General features: G+C 38.5%; 1 protein-coding gene and 1 long non-coding RNA gene across 17 annotated transcripts in view; one reads left to right on the forward strand and one right to left on the reverse strand.

The window, feature by feature from the left end:
• The window catches only part of LMO3 (LIM domain only 3), an 86,657-nt gene extending 68,563 nt beyond the window's left edge, over nt 1-18,094 (forward strand). For all 16 annotated transcript variants that reach the window (XM_039520318.1, XM_039520309.1, XM_039520314.1 and 13 more), the window contains 2 exons: nt 931-1,056; nt 17,626-18,094. In XM_039520318.1, coding sequence (XP_039376252.1) covers nt 931-1,056; nt 17,626-17,731 — 232 coding nt within the window. In that variant the 3' untranslated portion in view covers nt 17,732-18,094. The remainder of the gene's footprint in view (nt 1-930; nt 1,057-17,625) is intronic.
• Nucleotides 11,099-18,171, reverse strand: part of LOC120395682 — a 56,493-nt gene continuing 49,420 nt past the window's right edge. The window contains exons 2-4 of the long non-coding RNA XR_005592741.1: nt 13,223-13,366; nt 11,775-11,991; nt 11,099-11,448 (exon numbers count right to left, since the gene is read on the reverse strand). This is a non-coding gene — a long non-coding RNA (uncharacterized LOC120395682). The remainder of the gene's footprint in view (nt 11,449-11,774; nt 11,992-13,222; nt 13,367-18,171) is intronic.

An 18,171-nucleotide genomic window follows, 5' to 3' on the forward strand; every position in this document is an offset into this window, starting at 1 on the left:
ATAATCCTCGTATGTTACAAAAGTATGCATACATGTAGGATTTTTTTTGTAGTGTTCTCATTTGAAAAGTTTCAAGAAATCTTTAACAAAGAGAAATCTTTTAAAATTGTTTTCTTAAAAATATATTAGGCATTTTTACCAGACATTTCAAATGGTTCTTACAATATATGATACCTCTACTCCTGATGTGGCTATATATAGTTTAGAGCCTCATTTACTTTAATGTGCTACCTGAATAACATAATCATAGCTATAACTATGGTAAAGGGTTGTAAGGTGTGTGAACCGCTAATGCTTTCTGACGATTTAAATGACTTGTTCATAAAATGTTCTTTTAATAATAATGGTAAAGCTTTTAGCACTAGATGTCAGAAATGTGGAGAATATTGGCTTTTTTAAGTGTTATTTCTTTTCTAGCTAAAGTGTGTTTTAATAATAAATAGCACTGAGGCCAAGGTTATGTGGTGCTCATATTTACAGTACAATCCAAGTAGAAAGATTCTTACCATATTTCAAACTGGTTGACCTCTGCTCGCATGTGGTTATGTAACTTTCCTAATGTATTTGTCATTTCCTCATTTGCTTGAACAAGATGTTTCTTTCATAAGAAAGGTCAGTGGAGTATGTACCAAAGAAGAATATTTATGTATAAAAACAGCATAAAAATTACTTTGCAAGGCACAGTATTATTGTGGCACTGGTTTATAGAGCTTCCCAATGCTATCCCACTTTATCGGCAAGTGGCTTCAAATGGGATTGTTTCATGAGAGCGCTTGTTCTGCTAAATACCAGCCTTTCCCGCGAATGGTACCCTGGCAAGTTGAATGACAATTACATATTTTTATAAAGCCAAAGAAAATAAATGGAGGTATAATTTTTCCCCTACCAGTTAATTGTATCCTTGAATATCTTCCCTTTGTGTGTCCTCAGGTTATTTGGTGTTACAGGAAACTGTGCTGCTTGCAGTAAGCTCATACCTGCTTTTGAGATGGTGATGAGAGCCAAGGAAAATGTTTACCACCTGGACTGTTTTGCATGTCAACTTTGTAATCAGAGGTAAGAGGACTTCTTGGTTTAATTCTGTAGGCTAACACTAACTGATGTATATAGTTTTGTTTAATGGAGAGAAAGCATTTGCTAGTGGTTGAAACACAAGGCTGGGAGTCGCACCCGGATTCTTTTTCCAGTATTGCCACAGACAACCTGTGTGACCTTGGGCAAGTCACTTAAATTTTTTGTGCCTCAGTTCCCTCATTCCCTCAAGAAAATGATACTTCTGCTCACTCACAAGGGTGCCTGTCAAGCTTAATTAATTAATATTTATAAAGTGGTCCAAGATCCTCTGCTGTAGAAAAGTGCAAAGCAGTACCATTTATCAGTATTATGTTAATTTTATTTAAATTCCTCAGCTTTGTCAGTTTAATTTCTTTTAAAAATACAGACTATTTCTTTCTGTTGACAGAACTCTTATCGTTTGAATTTACAGGACATTGCATTCTATTGTTCTTTGTAAATCAGCATTGGAATCATGTGCCATGTTCTTGTGATATTACAAACATTCCAAGGCCCCAATCCTGCAAAACGTGTTCTGTGCGAGCATGTGCCTGCAGCTACATAGAGCCCCACTGACATTCATCCAGGTGGAACATGTTGCAGGATCAGGGTCTAAAACTGCAAAATCACAATGGTTGAGTTTTTCAAAGTCAATTAGGATATTTGGTTGCACAGTTCCTAGTCATTTCATTCAGAGTGGGCAGCTAAATCCTATAGTATGCTTTGAAAATCTCAACCTATGTCAGGGCTGGTCTACTCTAAGGGGGAAAATCGATATAAGATACGCAACTTCAGCTACGTGAATAACGTAGCTGAAGTCGAAGTATCTTATATCGATCACTTACCCGTCCTCACGGCGTGGGATCGATGTCCGGGGCTCTCCATGTCGACTCCGCCACCGCCGTTCGCGGTGGTGGAGTTCCGGAATCTATAGGAGCGCGTTCGGGGATCGATATATCGCGTCTAGATGAGACGCGATATATCGATCCCTGAAAAATCGATCGCTACCCGCCGATACGGCGGGTAGTGAAGACGTAGCCTCATTGAGGTGGAATCTTGGCCCCACGGAAGTCAATAGGGATTTTGCCATTGACTTCCATGGGGCCAGGATATCACCATTGGAAATTAAAGAATTTATTCATATGTACTATTTTATGTACGTATTACACTGCCTCAATTATTATATAATCCCACAGTTAGTAACACATTTTACAGTTTACATTTCTTTTACATTTGCATATGAAGAAATACTCAGCATACAACTTTTTTAGATAGTAACTAAAAATTACTACAATAATATTCTAATGTAATATTCACCAAATGTAAATCTAGCCCTAAATAAGCCATGCTAATTTACCCTGTACTGCAGTGTATTATTCTATAGCATTGTAGTAATTTAAAAATCAAGCATCCCCAGAGTAACATAAAATGTACAACTGCTAATAAGTATAGCACGGTACAATTACACTCTAAAAAAGCTAAATTGACCTTTTTCATCATGTTGCATGGAAAATTAAAATATCAGACAAATAATAACTGCAGCTTAAATGATATAATAATGCAAAGTAATTATAGGTTGTAATGCTATTTACAGATCCTGTATCAATTTTGCCTTGCTACAGAACTAAAAGGCTGTATTCGAAATAATGTCTACCCTACCAGTAGAACCCACTGAAGTAAGACACACGCACTCCTAAATTCAGATTCTAAAACCTTTCACATCCCTACTGCTGCAAACCATTGTTCTAGTATCATTATTAAAGTGCCTAATATATTTCTGTTGTTCGCTTCATTTATTACATGCCATAATGGGGCTGCATATCTTTAGTGTTGGTTATGCACAATTAGCACTTAGTTATTGTCTTGTCACTTCAGCCCATATAAGACAAACTTCTTTAATGCAAGAAGTCAGCTAATCTTCATCAGTCAAGCAAAGCAGACAAATTTTGTTACCCTGAATGCAAAAGCTTCCAACTTAGGTGGTACATTTAATTTAACCCCCCTAGTAGCCCTCCAAAACATTAACAATAATCATTATAATCCTTTTCCTATTGCCATAAATGTGAACTAATGTGTGTCTTCATAGTACGAAAAGCATCAGAGTGGTGATCTTGGACAATTTAGGTTCCTATTAGGAATATTCTCTGCTGTTTTTTAAATGAAGAGTTTTAGTGGGGGTATCTAATATTTTTGGATCCACTTTGTTGTTGTTGTGGGTTTGTCACCTCTGAGCCTCCAATCTAGTGCCTCATTTGGGGTTTTTAGGGTTTTCCTGTGCTTTGGGCAAGCTGCAGGCCAGAGTGCTGATACTCGTAAGCATAGGTGCTGGAACTAGCAGTCCCCGGGGTTGAAGTGGTTTCCATCATATACAGGGTTACGGTTTGGTTCAGTGGCTCTCAGCATCCCCACTATACAAATTGTTCCAGCACCTCTGCTCATACGTAGAAAGCCTTATGAGAAGGGTCAGGGATCCTTGATCACACAGGGATTGCCATACCTGGCGGGCACATGGTCCGTCTAATCAAACCAGTGGCCAGTACCAAGATGTTTCAAAGAATTCCATATATTGTAACCTCACAACACAATGGAGCACAATCTTGATCATAGTCTCAGGGTACTATTGTAATATAAATATTTAATAATAATGGACAATAACAAAATAACCTACCCATAGAGTATGTTTCTTCCTCACCACCTGACATTTGTGACTATCTTATGCCCTTGAGCATTATAATTTGTACCTCTTGTTTTTATTTTGTTTTTTATAAATTCTAATTTATGGATGTGCATATTATATACAAATTTCTAATCCTACTAAACTCTTGAATGTTATCTTGTGGCAATGAGTTCTGCTACTTATGTATTTCATATTTAAAAAATCACATCGGTGTTATTTTATTTCCTTGCAGTCTTGTATTATGTTAAGGTAAAAGAGGAGTGCTGGATTGACCTCCTGGTACCATTCATTATTTTGTATTCCTCTATCATCACACCTCATTATCTCCTCTTACTCTTTTCAATCTCCATACCTCCAATAATTTTCATTGCCCATCTCAGGACCCCTTGTATTTCCTCTGTCTCATCTTTGAAAACCAAATTCCAGGTCAGGGTGTGTCACAACTCTAGTGAAGCACCTCCCTCTCGGTCACTCCCCAGACTGGTATAAGGGGATGCAGCCACTGACACCATGTGTGTTTTAAGCTACTGGAGTCTGAACAGAGTCTAGGCACTGCTGTTCTATTGGAATCGCTGAGCTCCCTCTCGGGGTGCAGATTCTGCGTTTAGTATCCCCACCTGGGAGCTGTGATTACATGGTTCCCTGCCCAGCCACTAGAACCAGAGCTGACCCCTCAGGCTCCACTCATAATCCCGATAGCTTAAACACATCCTCTCCCAAAACTCCACTGGAAGGTTTGAGCTTTCTGGTTTGCATCCTCAAAGGGACATGTGGTAGGCGTAATGCTTAACACACAGAGACAGACTTTGCACTAGTCTAAGCCACAATTGCTCTTTTCTTAACAGATAAAGCACAGAGCAGGGCCGTCTTTACCCATACACAAAGTACGCAGCTGCGTAGGGCACCAGCCCCTGCTCTGTCTCTTCCCACCCCTGCTCCGCCCCAGCCCTGCTCCCACTCCACCCCTTCCCAAAACCCCTCGCTTTGCCCCACCCTTCCTCTGCCCGCCTTGCCCCTTCCCTGACCCAGCCCCGCTTCTTCCCGCTCCTGCTTCTCCCCAGCCCCGCCCCCACTCCCCTGAGGAGTGCAGCAGGGCTGGGCTTGCACTCACTGGCGGCCTAGCCAGCCCCCAAGCCAGCCTCCCCAAACCCACGGAGGCCTGGGGCCCCACATGCCCCCCCCCCCCGGTGGGGGCTGCATAGGGCCCCAGAATAGCTAGGGACGGCCCTGGCACAGAGAGTACTGATCACATAGAAAAAATATATCCTGAATGATCCTTGGGGGACCTTGTGAGTTCAAGTACGCAGGGTTTCCTCCGCTTCATCACATCAGGTTGCTGCAGCAGCTTTTCTCTGCTTGATTTGGTGAAAATGGCCAAAGACCCCAAAGAGATCAGCTCCTGTCCTTTTTATAATCTTCCAGTCCCTTTGTCAGATGACTCCCCGATCAGCCTTCTCAGGTGATCCTAGACCCCTGCCAGGTGACCTTTTTTCCGACAAACCAGTTCTCCGAGGTGGGAGCCAGTCTATTTTCTAGGATGGTTGTATTTGAATAGAGGAACATCCAGAGTTAACGACCCTCTATAGTCAGCCCTCTGTTAGTCTGTGTTGGAATTTCAGTACGATATGGTGGTAAAAAGGCAAAAGAGAGAGCAACTTGCCCCACTTTCAAAATGGAGTTTGCATCTTGGTGAAGACACACACAGAGTTCATAATCTCAAAGAATTCATAAATTGTACAGATGTACTCTGTGCCAACAATACCATTATGCTTCTATCCCTTTTCCTATGCTTGCCTCCTGTGTATGAAATATCATTCCTGAGCTGACTCACTAAACCCACTGTTCTCATTCAAGTAAGACCCATTTCTACCACTATCTCTACATAAAATGAGTTGAGATCAATATTTTCTTTAAACACACACACACGCACGCATTGAGCTAACAAAACATGCCAGCCATCTCTCGGCTTGTATATTAGATCCCTTTCCCCACTCCCTGTTTTTTGTCCCTTTTAATTGTAAACTCTTTCGGGCAGCGTCTGTGTCTTTAGGGCAGACTTTAGCATATTTGGAGTGCTCTTGTAACATAACTGATAGCGATATACCATTCTTCGTATGCGCTAACATTTTAATTGTTCAACTACTGCTGTGCCCTGGGAAGAGGTTCCCAATAAGCTGTTAGCCGTTAACAGGCCTTTTTCCTAAGTGAATATAGTTAATTTAAAACCCATGATGAGTGGATTAAATTATTACTCTAAATTTGCATTAGTTAACACTGAATTTCATCTGCCATTGGGCCGCCTGCTTGTTCAGCTTTGTCAGGTCTGTCTGAAGTTCCTCCGTCTTCCTTAGGTTTAACTAGCCTGAATAATTTTGTGTCATCTGCAAATGTAGGTTCTTGACTGTTCATCCTCTTTTGCAGATCATTAATGAATAGACTAAGCCACATCCTGTGGATCCTTGGGGCAACCTGGTGTTAAGTTTTTTCTGTGCTAAGGGACATTAAGAATAGGTGTAATGTTTGTTATGCTCAGGTAGCCAATTTCAATGAGTGATGGTATTTATTTGTTTGTTTTGGTGGAGCTCACTTCATTCCTAAATTCTTTGGCTTTATACAATCTAGTCCTGGTTGATCTTTAATTTGTCAGTTTATTCCAACATCCTCTCTTTAACACTCAAATACATCTTGATTACTTGAGAAGACTACGGTAGATCTCGCTACAACATCCTCTGTGCTAAAAAGTGATGTGAAGAAATAATTTAACTCCTCTGCAATATCCTTATTCTCCTTAACTGTTCCCTTTATTTTCTGGTAGTCCATCAGACCTCCACCAGGGTTCTACCCAGTATGTCACTGGGCCGTGACTCGGTTTCCCCTTCTTCCCCAGGTTAAACAACTTAGACTTCATCCTGCAAGTGTTTTCTCAATAGCTCTCCCCTTTTGGAAATCTGGTTGGCTCAGACCCTGAGTGCAGGCTTTCCTCCAGCAGACTCCTGCTCTCCTCATGTCTGTTTCCCAGGCTCTCTTCTTAGGAATGCTGGAGAGTCACTTAGCCTAGTCCTCCGCACTGATCCTTTCTTGGCTATTCTTCCTGCCCTTTAATGGAGTAAGCACAGCCAGGTCTGCTCTCCCTGGAGTCTCTCTTGTGACTTAATTTGGGCTGCCATCATATCTCCCAGCAGGCCTGGTTCTTAGACACATGCTCTCCATCATGTGACCCTTTTATTCCTTTCTTCCAATGGGGGAGGGAGGATAAGCCTGACACAGGGTCCCAGCCCTCTTAGGAACCAGCTCACAGTGACAAGACTCAGCAATTCTGCTGCTTGGCTATATATTCTTGATAGGTGCTTTTATATCTTAACCATTCTCTCGTCAAGGGCTTGATTCAAAGCTTATTGAAGACAGTAGAAAGACTCCCTTAGATTTGGTATATTTTAGATCAGGACCTAAATTCGCTCTTAGGTAGAGAGCTACCATTTATTTTACCTCTTTCTTTTTATTGACTTCACTTAAGTTAGATCTCCATAGCTTGAAGGATAAGTTTGGTTCAAACTATCTTTTACCTTGCCATTTGTCCTTTTTTTTTCCTTCCTGCCTTTGCTACTTTTTTCTTTTTTGTTTTTTGTTTTTAGGGGTATGGATGGTTCCTGTGTGTCTCTTATGGTATGCCTAAGTAATCTCCATTCTGGGTCTAAAGAATTTAATTTTTTCACCTTTGACTGAAGGGTTGCTGTGACTAGCTTCCTCTATTTTTAAAAAAAATCATCTTTCTGAAGTTTCATACCAGAGAGCTAATTCTTGGTACCGTTCCTCCCCTAAGGATTCTATGGTGGTCACTGTGATGTAGTCACTTACATGGTTCAAATTCTGCCCTTTGCTCCCCACAATCATTTTCAACCTCTTTTCCCAAGTAGAAGAACCCTTTACCTTCTCTCAGCAATAGCCCCAACCCAATCAGCGGAGCCAGGGTAGCTTCTAGAGAACAAATATTATCATAATGGAAAATAGAGAACAAATTAAAATAAATAACTGGCAAAGATTGATGTTGCAGATTAATGTTCCCTCAAACTTTGACAAGTGTGCCAAAAGAGAGTGTGTGGTAACTAAGGTTTAAATAGAAAATCTTACATCCTGGGTTCAGCCATGTCCATGTTTGACCTGCTGAGCTAAACTTGCCAAACTCACTCTGCATTCAGCTCTCATACCTCCCAGAGTTTGTCTCCCTCCTTTCCCTCTTTTGTCTCATTTTCTAGCAGCCTGACCCAATAGGCTCCACCCCATTCATCATCTCCTAGATAATTCCTCTCCACCTTGCTGGGCCAATTTGGGCTATGGTTTAAAACTCCCATCTGACCACCACCACCGAGGGATATTAAACCTCATCTTCTCTCCTTTTATTTTTTCTTGGAAATTCTCTTTATCTTAACAACTGGGCTTTAGTTTGTCTGGCCAAACTTTCATCCGAGTTCCAGTCCCAGTATATAAACACTTTCATCTGGCATCCTATAAAAATATAGGAGGCCTACACTACGCGACAAAATTGTTTTATTCTTTATCAGACAATTTTATGTGGATGATATTAGATTTCTATATGTTTAACTCTAGCATTTGATTCCTACAAGACCTGAAAGGTGAGGTTATTTCCCATCTATTTTAGAATACAGTTTAATACCTGTGGATAGAAATCCCATGCTTGAATAATAAGAGTATAGAAGTAGGAATGTACTACCTGGCCAGGATGGTGATGGTGATTGTGAAATGCTCAGGGGTGATTACAAAAACAGAAAACCCAATAATAATAATAATGGGGGATTTCAACTATCCCAGTATTTACTGGGTACATGGCACATCAGGATGGGATGCAGAGATAAAATTTCTAGGCACCATTAATGACTGCTTCTTTGAGCAGCTAGTCCTGGTTAAACTGAAATTAAAAGGAACAATCACAAGAGTGAAACGCCTGCAAGCTGCATGGAAACTATTTAAAAACACCATAATAGAGGCTCAAACTAAATGTATACCCCAAATTTTAAAAAAATCAGTAAGGGGACCAAAAAAAAAAAGCCACCATAGCTAAACAATAGAGTACAAGAGTCTTTTAGAGGCAGAAGGATGTCCTTTAAAAATTGGAAGTCAAATCTTACTGAGGAAAGTGGAAAAAAGCATACATTCTGTCAAGTCAAGTGTAAAAGTATAATTAGGCAGGCCAAAAAAAGAATTTGAAGAGCAACTAGCAAAAGGACATGAAAACTAACAGCAAAAATATTTAAGTACATCCGAAGCAGGAAGCCTGCAAAACAATCAGTGTAACAACTGGATAATTGAGGTGCTAAAGGAGCACTCAAGGAAGACAAGACCGTTGTAGTGGAGAAGCTAAATGTATTCTTGGCATCAGTCTTCATTGCAGAGGATGTGAGGGAGATTCCCACACCTGAGCCATTCTTTTTAGATGACAAATCTGAGCAGCTATCCCAGATTGAAGCGTCAATAGAGGAGGTTTTTGAACAAATTGATAAACAGTAGTAAGTCAGCAGGACCAGATGGTATTCATGCAAGAGTTTTGAAGGAACTCAAATATGAAATTGCAGAACTACTAACTGTGGTATGTAACCTATTGTTTAAATCAGCCTCTGTACCAGATGTCTGGAAGATAGCTAATGTAATGCTGAGTTTTTTAAAAAAGACTCCAGAGGCGAACCTGGTAATTACAGGCTAGTAAGTCTAACTTCAATACCAGGAAAATTTTACTATAGTAAAGAACAGAATTATCAGATATACAGGTGAACACAATTTGTTGGGAAGAGTTAACACAGCTTTTGTAGAGAAGTCATGCCTCTCCACACCATTAGAATTCTTCTAAGGTGTCAACAAGCACGTGGACAAGAGTGATCCAGTTGATCTAATATACTTGGACTTTCAGAAAACCTTTGACAAGGTCTCACACCAAAGGCTTTTAAGCAGAGTAGGCAGTCATGAGGGAAGGTTCTCTTGTGGATCAGTAACTGGTTAAAAGATAGGGGGGGGGGAAGCTATGAATCAGTTTCCACAGCAGAGAGGTCAATAGCAGGGTCCCCCAAGGAACTGTACTGGGACAGTGCTGTTCAGCATGTTCATAAATGATCTGAAAAGGGGGTAAACAATGAGGTGGCAAAATTTTCAGATGAGACAAAATTACTCAAGATAGTTAAGTCCAAAGCAAAGCAATGGCAAAAAGTTACAAAATGATCATGAGTCATCATGGTTAGTTTTCTGAAAACAATGTGCAGAAGCAGACAAAAAAAACTAAAAAACCAAAAACTAACAGAACATTGGGAACCATTAAGAGAGGGATAGAGAATAAGACAGAAAATATCATCATGCCACTATATAAATCTATGGTGTACCTACATCTTGAATACTGTGAGCAGTTCTGGTTTCCCCATCTCAAAAAAATATATATTAGGATTGGGAAAAGTACAGAGAAAGGCAACAAGAATGATTAGAGGTATGGAACAACTTCCATGTGAGAAGAGATTAAAAAGACGAGGTCTGTTCAGCTTTAGAAAAAGAGGAGACTAAGGGCAGATATGACAGAGGTCTATAAAATCATTAATGGTGTGGAGAAAGTGAATAAGGAAGTGTTATTTGCCCCTTCACGTAATGAAGAATCAGGGGTCACCTAGTGAAATTTATAGACAGCAGATTTAAAACAAACATAAGGAAGTACTTCTTCGCACAATGAATAGTCAGCCTGAGGAACTTGTTGCCAGGGGATGTTGTGAAGGCCAAAAGTATAATCAGATTTAAAAAAGAACTAGATAAATTGATGGAGACTAGGTCTGTCAACTGCTATCAGCCAAGATGGTCAGGGATCCAGCCCCATGCTCTGGATGACCCTAAACTTCTGATTGCCAGAAGCTGGGACTGGATGATAGGATGGGTTACTCAATAATTGCCCTGTTCTCTTCATTCCCTCTGAAGCATCTGGCATGGGCCACTGTTGGAAGACAGGATACTCGGCTAGATGGACCATTGGTCTGACCCTGTATGGCCATTTTTGTGTTTTTATGAATAAGATTTTCCATACCAAACTTTTAATAATCTTTGAAAAGCATAGCAAAAAGAGGTGTACTTTATTGGGCTGCAGTGAGTGATATCGTATATATGGTACCAATTCTTACCAAGGAAAGCATGTAATTCCCATAACAAATTAGACATTAGCCTTTGATGTTATAGATCTTTTGACGAGACCCTAAAATTAGCAAACCGTAGGTATATATTAATGAACTATGAGGTAAAATAAAAACTAGTCTATTGAAATGTACGCATAAGCATTAATCAGAGATACATTGGCAGATCAATTAACTTTTACAAAAATTGGGAGGGAGGAGAATAAGGGACTAACTGTAATTGGATACAAGAAAAAGTTTAAGGGTGTTTTGTATCTGAATGAAGAGATTGTATGGCTGCTGACCCTAGGAGAAATCTATTAAATGCTTCCACATTTTGTTTCATACTTTGTGCAACAACAGCAGAGGAGGCACTTTGGACACAGCCATCTTGGTTCCAAGCCATTTTTCTTACCTTCTCCCACTGCATTGTCATGCATCTTGTACTGACTGCTACAGTAAAGATGGCAGGTAATTGTGAGATCCCTTTAGCACTTGGCTCTGGAAAATGAAATGGCTGTTTCTTGGAATGCAAGTTTTATACTTCTTGTGATGATCCAGGCATGCCATCTGTTTCCAAACAAAGTGATAACAGAGGTCATTTCATGATATAAATGGCCTTCATTTTACCATTTTAAAATATGACAGGAGTTTTAGGATGAAGGTTAATTATATTGGTCATTCCACTAATATCACAGACATGTCAAAAGTATTATCGTCAATTTATGGCCAGTAAGTCCAATCTGTCATGTTAATGCTGCCTATAGTATATTTTCCTGCTCACCTTTGCATGCTTATTAGGTGAAATGTACAAAGGATTCTAGGAAAGAAAATGTTGCACAGCACCAGCCACTATCATCTCCCTGATATAGCCAGAGATGAAGTAAAAGCCTTACCTCGTTTTGCAGACACCAGTTAATGTAGAAACCCTTTGCTTTACCAGAAGTCCGTTTCCACCCTTTCTCCTTCCCCTCTTTTCCAAAGGGAGATGTGAATGCTTTCAGTTGAGTCTCTAATTTATGAAAGTGGAAATAATGTAATCCCATCTAGGAATGAATGAATCTCCAAAACGTGGGGCTTCAGATGCTTATCTGATCTTGCCAACTCATAGGTCTGAAAATTTAACAAGATTTTGGCACTTTGTTCCAGTCCAGTTTCAACTAAAAGATATCAAACCTATTTTTGAGGGTCAAATAAGATCAGAGGTTTGGGAACATGGGGGGGGGGGGGAAGAGATTTTACCTTGTCTCCACCAATTAGTCTTCTCATATCCTACTAGTGTATTAGTACAAAGTGTCATTGAATGTGAGTTGAGCTTCTGTTCGGTGCTACCCCTTTGTCACCAAAATATAGTTCACAGGTATAACATTGAGGGAAAAATTCAAGACTAGCCCTTGCGCCTGCAAACACGTTTTAGTCACTAAGCCCTGGTCTACACTGGGGGGAGGAATTGATCTAAGTTACACAACTTCAGCTACGTGAATAATGTAGCTGAAGTCGACGTACTTAGATCGACTTACCGTGGTGTCTTCACCACAGTGAGTTGACTGCTGCCACTCCCCCATCAACTCTGCTTGCGCCTCTCATGGCGCTGGAGTACAGGAGTCAACGGGAAAGGGCTCAGGGGTCGATTTATTGTGTCTAGACTAGACGTGATAAATCGATCCCCACTGGATCCATCACTGCCCACTGATCCAGCAAGTAGTGTAGACATACCCCGAGGTTGCACAGCATGTAAATCAGCACAGAATTTGGGCCTTAGTATTTAAAATTACTGAATGTTCTTCAAGAGTATAAATATGAAATGCTAGAAAAAATACATGATTTACCATGGGACACATAGGCCCAGATCTTCAAACATATGTAGGCACCTATCTAAGGTCAGGGAGATAACATTGCAAAAGCAAAATGTAATGGGAACAAATCTGCGGTTTGTGTAAAAGTGTCCCTGCTCATTTCTAGAATAGGACAGTACACTCCCTGCAGATTGAGGTTGGTGGCTGAGGTACGTCTTTAGGGCTGAAAGATTAAATAAAATAGTGACATAGGATTTTGTCATCTTGAAAGGAAAGACTCAAACATTAAAAAAAAAATCGAAAGCTTTGCAGCTTAAGTTAGTTTTGCTTCATGATGTATTTTAAATATTTTAACCAAGTTATCCCAGGGATTGTTTTCTCCTTTAATAACTGTTTTATTTTGGAAATAATCCTTGTGTTACCCTGGACCCCAAAGGAGTATTTGAATGATTATATGGGTTTGAAACAGTGCATTCTGCTAGCCCAGGAGATGTAATCATGTCTCCCTCTAGTGGCTGGCCCACAAAGAGTGACAGCCTGCTACTTACTCATATTCTTCAAATAGTAGGAGCTTGCATTATCTGTACTGAGTTCCTGCGACCTGTCCCCATCAACATCAGTTGTCATATATTCGTCACACTAGGATATTGTTTTCAGTGTCTTATTTATTTTATCATCCAGTGCAAATACTTCTATAATAGAAAAGATAAATGAATAATTTTGTATTTAAAGTCAAACATGCTTTTTTTTCTGGAAAATGAACTTGCATGTGAAAAGGCCACCTATGTATAACTTCTGTATCTAATCTGGGGAGCTGCGGTCACATCCATACACTTTTCAGGCAAAAAAATAGACTAGGATTCAGTTTGGTTTGGGGAATATTTGAAGAATCAAGAGTAACCTGAGGAGAACTAGTTCATTTCAATAACTCTCCTTTTCAATATATCAACTCCAAATATTTTTTCTGGTGCTTACAGCTCATATAGTGGGATTGGGGGAAACCTGTAAATTGTATAAAATAGGCTTGACCATAAATAACTTAAAGATTTCAGGATCATTCCATAATCTGTATTTTCAATCATCAGCAGCAGGCAGTAATCCTAGAGGAAAAAAATCCACAAATAGACAAACCAATTTTCCTTTAAGAGCAAAGCTAATTCTTTTCAATCCACTTTTTTATTGCACTGTTTTCCCTCTGTCTGTTTAGCTAGCATAAGGATAAATTTCCAAAGCTACCCAGTTGGAAAATAAATGGGTTCACTGTTTGTCTAGCATTCCAATCTTTACAAATGTAAATCAGTCCAACTGCTACTCATTTAAACCGCCAACTTCACAAAACATTAAAGGGCTGCTTTCAATACACAATTTAATCTGCAACAATTCACCAAGATTTCTGCTTGAACATCATTAGAAATTGACTATCTGATAAAGAGAGACCACTAGCAAAGGTCATGAGGGTCACCTTCTGTAATTATACGAAGTTTTACTGGGTCAACTACAGCAGACACCACTATTTGAAGGTTAAATTTTTACAATTAAATACATATACAGCTATTCCCATAGCTACTCTGCTGTTAAATGTACCATAAACAACACAAGCATTCATTTCTGACCCTAATTGTGTCCAAGATGTCCCCATTTGGAAATTATACAGGAAAGAACATTATAATCTGTTACACATGAAACAATACTTTATATAGTAAGATGCATAATTAGCTGATGGAAACTGGTTTCATTTATCCACATCAATCCAAAGGGGTTCATTTGGGTTACTCTCTTTAGTTTAATTGGAATGCTGCAAGCAAGGGCTCCCAATGTGTGTTATAGCTGGAGAGTTTGCCATAAACAAAGGAATATAATCCTGTTGCAAAATCAGTCATTAATGAAACTTTTTTCTGTATACTAGGCCCCTCCTTGTTGTTCACTAGATGTGTTAAAAAGCACGTCTTTGTTTTTAAAATGATGTATATAAGTAGCCTGATAATCATGCACACATTGCTTAGATTGAAATTATTACTTAAGTTTGAAACTAGATAGTTGAGGTAAATGTGCTTTCTACTCCTCTGAGACAATAAAATACAATTATACAATATTGTTTTCTTGGCAACCAAGTTCTGAGACATTTACTAGAAAACTGGGATATGTAGACTGCTGTATCACAAAGTGGGAAGAAATTACAGCTATTTAGTAACTAAATTTACAGTTGATTCCTACAGGTAAACCAGTGTGTGTGTCTACATATGCTTATGTGTGTTTGTGTGTATACACACAAACATATATAGTTGTAATTCTATATACACACACATTAAAACGTTTTGATTCAAAGGACATTTGAATTTAGTGGCTATTGGCACTGAAATATAATATCATGATAATTTACCATTTGTATAATACATAACTGTGTGTTAAGCATCCAACAGCATATGATGATATCCTTTTTCTGATTTGTGTAAAGAATTAGATTAACTTTGCATTCAGCCCGTGGTCTTGGATATTATCCTGTTTTGTCTGTGCAGGTATGACCTGCACAAAGGATCTTGTAGACTTCAGTGGACTTTCAGTCAAGCCCTTGGTTGAGGGACCAAAAAGCACTCTGATGCACCAAATTTTGTTGAACGCATGGAATATATTTAGATACCAGCACAAATCCAAAGCTGGGCTTTCATGCACTGTTTTGCACAGTGTTGCATCAGACACAAGAAATGACCAGACCTGGTCACCATCTAGACCCACATCAGCCAGCCTGCCCAGGCCAAGTGCCCAGAGGCAATGATCAAATGATCTCTCTCAAATGATCCATCTCCATGATCTGACGAATCTCTCTCCTCCATCCATCTCATCCCTCTGGACAGATCCTATTCCATTCCCATTTTCTGGCCCATTTAATCCAGGTTTACTTTATTACCCACCATAGTCCTTTTAAACATAACCTCCTCTTATTCCCCCACTCCCTCCCCTTTTAAGGAGTCGTGAAAGTCAACTTCCTTTTTTGATTTTTTTAAAAACTTCCCTTTTTTTTGTTTTTAGCCTATTAATTATATTTTGTATTTAAATATTATATTAATATTATAATATTATAACTAAATAACTCATCCTCTTATACATCAACTTCATCACCCTTCCCTTCTATCTTTTCAACCTTCTAAGAGTCTCTCCTCTTTCTTCTTTCCCTTCTCTCCCCCCTCCTCCTCTCCCCCCTTCTCTAAACCCTCATCATTTCCTTTCTTTTGCTATTTTATTTTCTCTTTTTTGAACTCTTTTTTTTTTCTTTTTTGTTTTGATTAGTTGTGGGTGTACCATTGATTTATTTGAGGGGATTATAATAATATAGTCATATTCTATTATTTATATTTTATTCTCTTTCCTTATTCCCTTTTTTTTTTTTTTTTTTTAACATCCTTTTCTGACATCTTTGACATCTTCTTTTGAGCATAACTCCAAGATTAACTATCAACTCATCTTCCCTAAATTATCTCCCATCATGTTGTATGTATTGTTGGGGTTATAGTTTTATTTGTTTTTTGTTTATTTATTTTTTTTACATTTTTTTTCATTTGCATTTTCATTTTATTTTTTTTCATTTTGTTTTTTTTTTTTCTTTTTCTTCACAGATCTTTCTTATCTATCTTCTCTATCTGTCTTTATCTATTAACTATCTCTAGCAGTTTTTTATCACTACTCCACCTCTTTTTTCTCTTTTTGATTAAATAAATTGAATAGGATTTAAGGACTGATATAGGGGAACACTGCACCTTCCCTCTCCATTCTGACCCACCCTCTCTCTAATTCCTTTGTCCTTTCCTCCCCTTCCTCCCCTTGTTCCCTGTCCAAAGGACTTTTCCTTATCCATGAACAATTTTTGACCCATGACAGAGCCTTTGGTGAGACCCTTGCTTTCCTTGAAAAAAATTGGCACTATGTCCAAATCTCACTTGTCCACCGGATCCCCTTTGTTTGTTGTTTGTTGACTCTAATAGATAGATAAAAGACGATTTCCTTTACAAGAAACCTTGTTGACTATTGCTCAAGAGTTTTATGTTTGTTTATGTTTTTTTTTTTTTCTTTAATTTTATTTTATTCTTTTATTTAATACTAATGACCCCGGTTAGACTTACGGTCTGTGTATTAGTCTACCCCTCCTGATCTTTTTTTTTTTTTTTTTTACATAGGCTAATTAGCATTCTCACATCAGCTGGCGATTTAAAAAGGAGGTTACAGTTTTTTGTTAGTATAGTTTCAACTTTGTTGTCTTTATTCTCTTTCTTGTTTGAGCCATCTGGTCAGTGATCTTAGTGACTTGTTAATGTAATGTTTATCAATTTAATCCCTCTACTGATCTACCTCTACTTGATCTCTTCATCAGATTCCACCCTCAGATTTGTCACCTACAAAAGCCAGCTCAGGTTCTCCTCCTCTCCTAACATCCCGTGCAGTGAAAGAAGACTGAGGCAAAGATTTAGTTTTTTTTTCTGCAATTTTTTTATCATTTTTAATTTTTTCATTCATATTTTCCCACTCAAGCCACTACCTGGCTTCCTGCTTCTGATGTACTTAAAAACATTTTGTTATTTTTTTTTACCTTTGAGTTTTTTTTTTCTCTCTCTTCTTTTTCTTTCTCTTTTCTTATTACACTCTTGTTGCAAGTTGGTTGCCTTGTATTCTTTCTATTTGCCTCACTTTGACTTTTTTTTTTTTAAAGTCTTTTTTTTTTTCTTCACTGCTTCTTTTACATGGTGGTTAAGCCACGGTGGCTCTTTTTTAGTTCTTTTACAGTTTTTCTTAATTTGGGGTATACATTGAAGTTGGGCCTCTATTATGGTGTCTTTAAAAATGTATGCTGCATTGTCTGTACAACAAAATCATGAACACTTATGGTACAACTTTTTAGATTTAAGATCATATTGTTGCCTTGTAAAGCTACCTTTTCTTTTCTTTGTTGTTGTATTTTCAGATTTTGTGTTGGAGACAAATTTTTCCTAAAGAACAACATGATTCTGTGCCAGACAGACTATGAGGAGGGTTTAATGAAAGAAGGTTACGCACCCCAGGTTCGCTGATCTGCCACCACGTCGTTAAGAATATAAAGCACTATGTTCTTTTATCTTTTTTGCTCAACATGTATATAAGAAATGACACAGGATCCTACTGAATAGCGTAGATATAGAGAGACAGGATGGTCACGTGGAATAAAAGGCGGACTGCATATGTATGTAGTGAAAATTGCTCCAGTTCAGAGTTGAATGTTTATTAAAAAAGGTAACTGTACATACTGCTGGATTTTTATTTTATTTTATTTTTGGGAGCTTGCCATTGTTTTTTTTCCTTTTTGTGTCATTTGGCATGAGATGTTTATTTTGGACTATTGTATATAATGTATTGTAATATTTGAAGCACAAATGTAATACAGTTTTATTGTGTTACCATTTGTGTTCCTGTTTGCTTCTTTGTATTGTTGCATTTAGTACAATCACTGTCTAAACTTATTGTATATTTATGC

This window comes from Mauremys reevesii, linkage group 1 (genome assembly GCF_016161935.1).
Source record: "Mauremys reevesii isolate NIE-2019 linkage group 1, ASM1616193v1, whole genome shotgun sequence".
NCBI lineage: Eukaryota > Metazoa > Chordata > Testudines > Geoemydidae > Mauremys > Mauremys reevesii.